The 9,860-nt window shown below is 41.2% G+C and overlaps 1 protein-coding gene across 1 annotated transcript; it reads right to left on the bottom strand.

Moving 5' to 3' along the window:
- Positions 1–1,090: 1,090 nt before the first annotated feature.
- On the bottom strand, positions 1,091–9,666 carry LOC306960944 (recombining binding protein suppressor of hairless-like). The gene is made up of 11 exons (XM_079553534.1): positions 9,530–9,666; positions 8,989–9,027; positions 8,796–8,891; positions 8,549–8,714; positions 8,261–8,435; positions 8,046–8,183; positions 4,020–4,132; positions 3,797–3,937; positions 3,093–3,248; positions 2,675–2,778; positions 1,091–2,308 (listed from the first exon to the last, which is right to left on the bottom strand). The coding sequence occupies exons 1-11, from the start codon at positions 9,547–9,549 to the stop codon at positions 1,972–1,974; spliced, it is 1,485 nt and encodes a 494-aa protein (XP_079409660.1). The 5' UTR covers positions 9,550–9,666; the 3' UTR covers positions 1,091–1,971.
- Between the last annotated feature and the right edge of the window lie 194 nt (positions 9,667–9,860).

A 9,860-nucleotide genomic window follows, 5' to 3' on the forward strand; every position in this document is an offset into this window, starting at 1 on the left:
ATCTCCAGCGCTTTGAGCAGCTGCAAACAGTGCCGCTGGGAAAATCAGCAGCAATAAGTACGAAATAAGGAGCATTCTGGTAAACAAGATCCACAAAAAATATATTCAAAGCATTAAAAAAAGTAAGTCCAGTGGTTCAGCTCGCGTTTGGATGGCACCAGTTTCCCTTTGCGCAAGTGTGAAGCGATCCGTGTTTCTATTACGGGTGCAAACGGGGCGCGATGTGACACCGATGATTCATTTGCGAAATCCCTCTTACCGGTTGGCCTTTAGCCAAATGGGTAAAATATGTTCACACAGAGATCTCTGGTGCCCTTTGAGTTATCCACATACAGATACGCCGTGCGTAAAAGTTATCCAAAAACACATTTGAGTAGACGTTGGCTTGGGTCGCCACTGCGCACCAATTCCTCGTTGTGGTTCTCGGGTTTGTTGTTTATGGCTCACAACAAAGGCCAGCTGATGCTTCTTTCACTCCAGTCTGTTTTCTCCACTTCTGTCACCTGGTTGCCAAACCAGCGTGATTTTCAGATGCGACGTTCTTGCGCGGAATTGGCCTCCCCCCTCGCCCCCTCTCTCTACCAACCGGGCCCCTAGACACCAAGCTACATTTCCTCAGATGTTCCCCAACCCAAATACTTTGAGGGCTACATTTAGGTCACTGCTTCGTAGCACGTGTTGAAGTTTTCGTAAGGCTAATCAGACTTTTCACTCTACTATAGGAAATGTTTCTCAAAGTCTTAACCACCTGACTTGCGTTTATTGTGATAATTTTGTCCTGACCGGGTTGGTTATCATTTAACCGGATTTAGTCTTAATTTATACGTGTGTATCTTGCTTAGACTTGGTTTAGTCTTTGGTTTCCATTGAGAACCAGGATGAGCTCAGGTTTACTTTTTTTCATCATGTAAAGAGAAGTGACTTTTTCCATCTTCATTGACTTACGTTCAATCTAAATTCAAAATAGTGAATGTGGATAATTAAATAGGACATCTAAATGTGCCCTGCTGTCATTTCTACATGCCTTTGGAAATTTGATTAGACATACAAAACTTACAGTGGTCACAATGTACTTAAATGATTTGTTGAAAGTTTAACACTTATAAGACACAAACACATCATAGAGCAACACACATAGACAGTATCAGAGTCAGGTTTCATTGCAGCAATCCAAGTCTCTGTTTAAAAATAGTGGGGCTAGCTTTGACCTCTATCCTGTCAAACATGCCCAGGCAACAACTGTCCAATAAGGGCTCGAACACATTCAAGGAAAAATGCACCCTTAATATAATTTAATGTTCTATAAGGAAACAATACAGTTTAATACATAGTGCCAGTTTCTATATTCCTGAACTAAATCGAAAGTTGTTTGTAAGGCCAATAGCATGAATGTTAATTACAAAGGCTGTTTTGTTTTGTTTGTTTTAATCAAAAAGAAACTGATTGGAGTATGAGTTGCCCTGAAGGCGTTTTGTGACATAGTTGTTAAGCATATCTGTGACGATAACGTCTCCGGAAAATACCATTAAAAATGTCAAAGACAGGATGCTAGAGATAGGCTGCTTTCTATTTGGTAAAGAAATTTAACTATATTACAAAAATATCCAAAATGTACCTCCATAAAAGTGTATAAAATATAATATGTATAAAATAATATAACAAATCCTTGGTCAGTGAAATCTTCCCTGGCAAGCTCTTGACCTCAATGGAATGAAAGCAAGTGAGTTATAACAGCTTTCAAACCAAATTTGCATTTGTGTTAAAAATACATTTGGTTTCACAGTTCCATCCATTCCTTGTTGCCATGTCCATCCTAATGCACAAGAGGGAGCTACAGAGGGAAATTCTCGTCCAAGCAGCTCTCACTAAAGTACGTTTTGATCATTTCTCTTTGAGGAAGAGTTACTTGTGCACTTTTTGCAGGTCCATAGGCCTCTTTGGAAAATGACTCAACGCAAAAAAAAATATTGACTATGAAGACAGCGACATAGTTGAGCCTCCTGATGAAAGGCCCGAATCACTGCCACTGTACGCCCCGTGGTTTTCCCCCAGTCCGCCCAGAGAAGACGGTGAAGAGGAGGCAGGTGACGACGAAGAAGTGCTATGAGAGCGTATGATAGCTCCAGCTGCGGTGCAGTGAGGCCGCGGGCCAGGCTCAGGGGTGTAAGTGAAAGTAAGTGCAGTGGAGTAGATTATTCCATCATTCCGCACTAGTGTGACAGGGACTTGCACCGGCTGTCGCACCCACCGCCAACCCTCTCTGAAGGCTGAAATGTCTGGGACCACACACAGCACACTCTCACCACACCTGAGAAGAGACAGATCAAGACCATTTTTTGTCATTTACTGTGAAATGACTAGTAAATAACTAGTCAATGGCTAGTCATTTACTAGGTGTGAGTTAGCAATAACTATAAACTCTTTGTAGATTACATCAGCTGCAAACTTTGCTTTGTAACTGTCTGATTGTATTGTCCCGTTAAATAAATAAAATGACACGGTTATTTTCTTATACTCATACTGTATGTCCATGAAACTACCCATTCACTCAATCCTCAAAGAGAATGGCACATGTTACCAACAGCGCTGCCCCTTGCCCTTTCTAAGGGTCACAACTAAAATATCACTCAGATTACAAGTCAAGCGGAGAACATCAGTGTGGAGTTTATTGTACCTGTACATAGTATCAGCCTCCACATCTCCAAACCACACTCTGAGGTTAGGCGTGAAATTCTGTCCAGTCAGTTCCAACATTGCTACATCACCACCACCGTTTAGCTACACACACAAAAAAAAGCAAGGTTCAACACTTTCAAGCAGGTCGACATTATAAAGCATTTAATTTAAAAGAAAAACATTTGCCAGACCTGCTACGGAAAAACTTTTGACCAAAATTGCTTAAAAGGATGGTTGTTTTAATCACCAATTATCATTTGATATTCTAATAGCATTTGGATTATTATTGATAGACTATATGATGTCATATCTGAGGTATTATACACTCTGTCATACACTTTCAAAAGATTGCATACCTTGTGGAAAAAAAGAAAAAATGTCATGAAGCATAATATGAAGTAATTCTGTTACTGAACCTGCAGACTCTCCACAACAGGGACCGGTGTGACTGGATTTGGCACAGGACCCATGCCCTCATAAAAGGTGTACTCCGCTTTGTCCGTGCTTATGATCGTCCAAGAAGCACCATCGTTAATAACTTCCTTGTTAGCTTCTTTGGAACATGGCGAAGCCTGGAGTAAAATAAATATTTAAAATTCCGGGTTCATTGACGACATTCTAATAATGCATTGATTTCTTATATAGCGCTTTTCTGGACACTCAAAGACGCTTTTCATTGCACTATTCGTTCACTCTATACTCGGTGGTGGTAAGCTACTATTGTAGCCACAGCTGCCCTGGGATAGACTGACGGAAGCGAGGCAACCAGTCTGCGCCATCGGCCCCTCCGACCACCACCAACCACTCACTCACTCACACTGCATTCGCTAGGCTTCCTGGTGTTCTCAAACGGTCTCTAATTCTAGATTTTAGTGTCATAGTTTCAGATGGAGGGCAGGGATGTATTCAAGTTTTTAATAAAATAATAACATAGGAAACCCACATATGTTGAACCTTATTGTTTATGTTAGAGTTTGGGGTCCACAAATGTTATATTTATATACATATATATTGTTAATTTGACTTTACAGTCGTGATCTTTCCTTTAACTTTAGGCTTTGGAACATTAAGATCAAGTTTCATTAATGGAAAATGTGGCTTAAAAAGAGCAGATCCTCACCTGAAATTGAATGATTCGCTCCTGTGAGAGGCAAAGATACATCCGGTCCGTATCTTTGAGGTAGAAGGCACACTTGTGGAGTTGAGACACTGGGTCATCTGCATCTAATAATGCATTCTGCTTGTCGACTTTACGAATGACCTGTGACATAACACACCATATATTGGCATGATTCCAAAACAAGTAAGCAATTGTGAGGAATGTGTCAAAGAGGTTTACATACCAGTCTGGGGAGAGCCATGCCAGTCACAGAACAGACTAGTTTGATTGTTTGTCCGTAGTGAACATATCCGTCTCTCACAGCAAACTCCTCCCCTTCAGACTCCTCATCGTCCACTGGAATATTTAAAACCAATATTAGCAAACATGGATTTAAATGGTAGGGCTGCACAATTATAATGGCTGCAATTAGCCATTAGCAAAGTCTGCAATTATTTAGGTCACTGGTTCTCAATTTTATCACATGAAGTACCTCATAAAATATTTGACCTTCTAAGTAATGCAGGCATTTATCAGGATCAAATAAGGACTAAACCAGGTCTTAAATATACCTAAATAGGACTGAACATAATCTAAACCAAACACCAACATAATCTCAACCAAACACCAACTTAAATGCATTCTAGTCTAGTCTAATCTAGAAAAGCAAACATTAAATTGTTTCTTAAAAAGATTCATAAAGTCTATAATACTGCAAATTACTTTGTGTACCACTTGAAGAAGCCCAAACACATAGTGTGAGCCAATGCATTAGGTAGGGACCAGCACAGATAGAGCCCAGGTGGTGCTCACACACCTGCCCCTTTTCTCTGTGCTCGTTAAGTTGCAAAATAAGTATTCTTACGTCCCCTACATGTTTCAGCCATGTCCTAATGTGTAACACTCTATTCATCACAACTGTTTCTAAAAACCTGCACTGTCACTCAAAAAGCTGTTAATTCGGGACCAAAGTGCTGTCATGCACGAGCTTAATATAGAACCTGCAGCTACGCGCAAGTCCTGAGGTGACAGTAGTGAGTATAAAGATGATCAACTTGCATCTAGTCCCTTTAATATACTTTATATATATATTATTTATATATTTGCCCTACTAGTAGGCCAATATCTGCTGAACATACACTGGGAATCGGATGTTTACATGCACTATATAAAAATAGTGCACGACACATGCATTTTTTCTTACTGTCTGGCATGAAACCAGAATTAACTTTGCTAAATGCCAGAAGAATGATAAATAGCATTTTCTACACGGTTTTATATTACTTTTTACAGTACATTTCATTATATTCATTTCATTTCATTTCATATTTGGTAGCATTGCCTTTAAATTGTATAGCTCGTGTCAAACGTTTTGGATTTCCTTCCACAAGCTTCTCACAATAGTTGGCAGGAATTTTGGTCCATTCCTCCAAACAGAACTGGTGTAACTGAGCCAAATTTGTAGGCCACCTTGTGTGCACATGCTTTTTGAGCTCTGCCCATACATTTTCAACTGGATTGAGATCAGGACTTTGTGATGGCCACTTCAAAACATTGACTCTGTCATCCTTAACGGGATGAGACGGAGTTTGAAAATGTTAAATGTTAAATTTATGTATTTTCCTCCCCCTACATGTTGCAGCCATGTCCTAAATGTGTGGAATGAGCCCAGACCAGTCTGCCTATATAAGCCTGCACTGTCACTCAAAAAGGTATTAATTTGGTCCTAAGTGTCGTCATGCATAAAAATGAGAACTTGCATCTCGCCCCTTTAAGCCACTTTGTAACTTGCCTGGCCTGCCAAACTACATGCTTTTTCATTGACATTTCATGACATATAGTCTGGCCTATATCATGCAAAATCGACATTTTGGAGCTTTCAACATTGTTGTTATGCTATTTCCTTATCAAAAACACCCCAGAGTGGTTTTTGACTTGCTCAGTTGTGTCGTCAGAGCGGAACAGAAGTGCTCGACGTCTGTAATGTAATGTCTTAAAGTCGGGGTATTATGCAAAATCGACTTTTTCAAGCTTTGCATCATGTTTTTATGTCATTCCCTCATTAAAAACATGCCTGAAGTGTTGCCTTGGCACATTCACATATTTTTGAGTAATCTGTAAAAACTCTGATGGCAGCCATTTTAGGGATAGGTTTGCCTGAGTCCTCCTAGGAACGCCCCCACCTCCTGGAGACGCCTCCGAGCTTTCATCACCAGCCGAGTAACCAATCACTGCTCCTCAGCAGAACCCCCTCCCCACTGATGCCACAGACAGTGCGTGGAGGGGGCGTGTCGGAAAGGGTCAGAGGTTCTTAAAGAGACAGAGGCGTATTTCAAGACATTTGCTACAGCCATTTTGAGAGAGCAATTTTATACAAGGCAGTTATTTTAATTTACTGCATTTACAGACCAACAGGAGGTTTCGTCATCATTGTAGTGTGCTATAGACTGGTGCTATGTGATTAAAAAAAGCATAATACCCCCTTTAATTCTATGCATAGGGCCTGATTTTAATTTGTAAAACAATTTTTACATTATTACTATCGTAAGAAAAAATAATAATAATAATAAAGGAAGTGCCTGATTCGCCCGTGCTGCCCCTGCAGAGAAAACAAACCCTGATGATGGAGCCAGGACAGAGCAGTGAGTCAATCAAAACGCGTGTTAGCTTGTGTGTATTACGAATTTACGAAGCTGTGTTGCAGATGTCAACTTGCATTGTGAAATAAATTCTATTTTTGCTGTGATATTTATATTTCTACTGCGGTAAAGTTGCATGAGCGGAGAGAGGGGGCGGAGTTAACCGAATCCAAGCGTTTCATCTGCCGGGTTGGAAGAATACCTCCAGAAAATACTTATATTTATCACAAAAAATAGTGCTCCATAGTGGTAGTGGTACAATATATCATATAAATGCCTATACTTTACTTTGGAATGGCCAAAACAGCATGATACAGATCCTTTAATATTTTCCAAATTATTTAAAACAGATGAAAGAGCAGAAGAATACAGTGTAACGGTCGTCGTGCCGACATCTTTAATGCTTTGGAAGAGCGCGTGGTGGTGACAGGTGACGGCTTCCGTCTCTTGGTGCGTGATTGGACCGATGTGGGTAAACTCGTGAAATGATTGGCTGCGAGCAGCTGCCCAGGCGGTTCTTCTTTTGAACAGAAAGGAGGAATGTCTGGCAGGCCAGGCAACTTTGTAACCAGTTTGGCAGTATGCTATGGGTCATTGTCCATTTGGAAGACCTATCTGGCTGATGTCTTGAGATGTTGCTCCAATATTTCCACATAGTGATCTTTCATCATGATGTCATCTATTTTGTGAAGTGTACAAGTTCCTTCCGCAGCAAAACAACCCACAGCATGATGCTGCCACCGCCGTATTTCACAGTTGGGAAAAATGTTTCCCCCTTTTTCCTCCAAACATGACAAGTCATTATCCTTTTTTAATTTGCAAACTCCAGTCTGGCTTTTTCGTGTTTCTTTTGGAGTATGGGCTTCTTCCTGGCAGAGTAGTCACTCAGTCCATGTCGGCACAGTACTTGTTTCACTCTGGAAAATGATACACTCTTGCCAGTTTCAGGCAGCATCTTCACCAGGTCTTTTGCATTTGTTCTTGGGTTGATATTCACATTTCAGACCACAGCACGTTCATCTCTGGGACACAGAACCCGCCTTCTTTCTGATCTGTATGATAACTGGACAGTTCCATCTTTTTTAACTTTTAACGTATAATAGCACCTTCAGGCGTCTTGAAATTGCACCCAAGGATGACCCAGACTTGTGCATGCTTCCAAGGACATGACCTTGTTTCCTGGGCTTATAGTAATCTTAGTGTATGCAAACGTCTGACTTTGGAGAAGTAACAAAAAATGCCTTAAAAAATCTATCTCCCATTCATTTGGCATTTAGCAAATAGAAATAATTTTGAAAAGAAGTCAGTTATGGCTATTCAAAGACAGGGGCCACAGCAGTGTGAAGGGAGCTGAACTGAGGGGGGCGCGGTATAGAAGTGCCTGGGTCAAAGGGCCAAAATGCCAAAGTGAGAGGAGCACAGGAACATGCCCAGCCTAGTGGATTATTATAGATTCTAAATATCAATGCACAACAATAACATTGGACAAACCAGATGTATGTTTTATTTGGGAGTAGATGTAGTTGTCTTGGCCCCTGTAAATCCTGACATCCTATCAAAATCGTACTCACTTGTCAGGAAAATCATCCCAAATGAGCGGCAGTGCAGTGTGTGTTGGTTATGTAACTTACAGAGGTGAATGTAGAAGGCTCCCCATTGCTGTGAACTGGCGTGGAAGTTTCCCCCATCCACATGAAGATATCTGGTGCTGACAGTCTGGGAACGCAAGCGGTTAAACAGGGCCACTTTTGTCCCTGACGCTATGCACACTGCAAAAGTAAAAAGAAATGTATTTTGTGGACAAACATAAAAACAACACTCTGAAGTAAATGAGTCTCCAACTTACAATCTGCATTTTTGAGGGATTGTTTCTTCTTGGATGGTTTGGAGATAACCTTTATCCTCTTACTCAAGAACACTCCTATGTTAGCGCTGTTACCATACAGCATCTTCACAGAAAGCATGAAGTGTTTCCGTTTATCCGAGTCACTGATGTAGAGTGTCTTTGCTGCGCAGAAGTGCTGAAATAGACAACGTACATGACTCGGCTTAATTTGTTGTATTATCGAGAAAAATTATAGTTAACTGACCAAAACATTTATTTTTATATATATTAGTCATTATATACACACACCTTTCCCTCCAGATTAAGTTGCTGCATTTCCTGCTCGCTGTTACCTATACCAATGAAGGCACAGGGCTGGGCCTCCTGCTCTGTGCAGCCTTCCTTCTCCATTTTCTCCTGCTTCTTTTGCCAGCCACTGCCCAACAGGTACACACATGGTGGTGGACAGAAAAACCTAGGACATCACACGCAGTCATTATAGCAACTTAATTTTCTGCAATAGCTGCGATGTATTAATAATTGTCATCCTACATACCTTTTCTCATTACCGTAAGACTTTTGAGCTACTTTTGCATGAAGAATTAGGACTGTCTGGTCATCTTTTTCTCTTAAGTAATTCCTCATAGCCTCTCTGAGATGAAAAAACAACACAAGAGAAAAAAGTACTTGGACACGTGCTTATACTTTGTGTGCAACCGTTTACACCATGATCAATACTTGTCCATTACCTGGTCAAACGCTGAGGATGAGGAGTCTCCCCAAACTTACTGCAGGACAAAACATTGAAGGCAAAAGATCAAATCCAAAGCAGAAGAATCACAGAAATGAGTGTGATGTATGTCTTCAGAAAGATTTTCCTTTATTATCATTTATTGATTTTTTTTTAGTTTTTTGTTTTTTTTAGATGAATCTCTGCAAAAGCATTATTAAGGACACGATACTCTATAAGAATAAAAAATAATAATAATGCCTGGCAACACTATGCTCCATGTAGCAAATGGAGATAACAAGACTGAGTCAGACCAGCTGTAAATGTGAGCGGAAATTTAGTCAATGACAGTGAACCACAACGATGTAAAAAATATATAGTTTTGTGCAAGTGGCCCCAAGCCGTTTCTACTCCTACTCTGCGCGCTCTACTTTAGGCGCTCTACTTCACACGCCACTCTCATCTGCACTCATCGGACAAACCGCGGGACGGTTCAGCCACTCTTTTGAACTCTAAAACCAACTCTTTGATTAAAAGTTTGACTTTACTTTTGCACTTACCCCGTAACAACGGGCGCCATCTTCCAAATAACTCTCCCCCCCGAAAAGTCCAACAATCGCGAGATCCCTCCCCACCCCCCTGCACCAAACGGAGAGCGCCGCAGACTCGAGGAGCAGACTGCTGGGAAGAAAGGAGAGAAAACGGGGGGAGGTGTGGTGTGTGTGTGAGGCCGTGAGGGGCACAGGGTGAAGGAGGGGGAGGGCCGACGGGCAGAGAGGGCAGACGCCAAAACAACAGGCGTGGGAAAGTTACATAGCCACGCGAGAACCGAAAAACTCTCACAATAGACACGAATAATCCACGGCGCACGTATCGCGAGACAATGATTCA

The sequence above is a fragment of the Gobius niger genome, assembly GCF_951799975.1.
Source record: "Gobius niger genome assembly, chromosome: 3".
Lineage (NCBI taxonomy): Eukaryota > Metazoa > Chordata > Actinopteri > Gobiiformes > Gobiidae > Gobius > Gobius niger.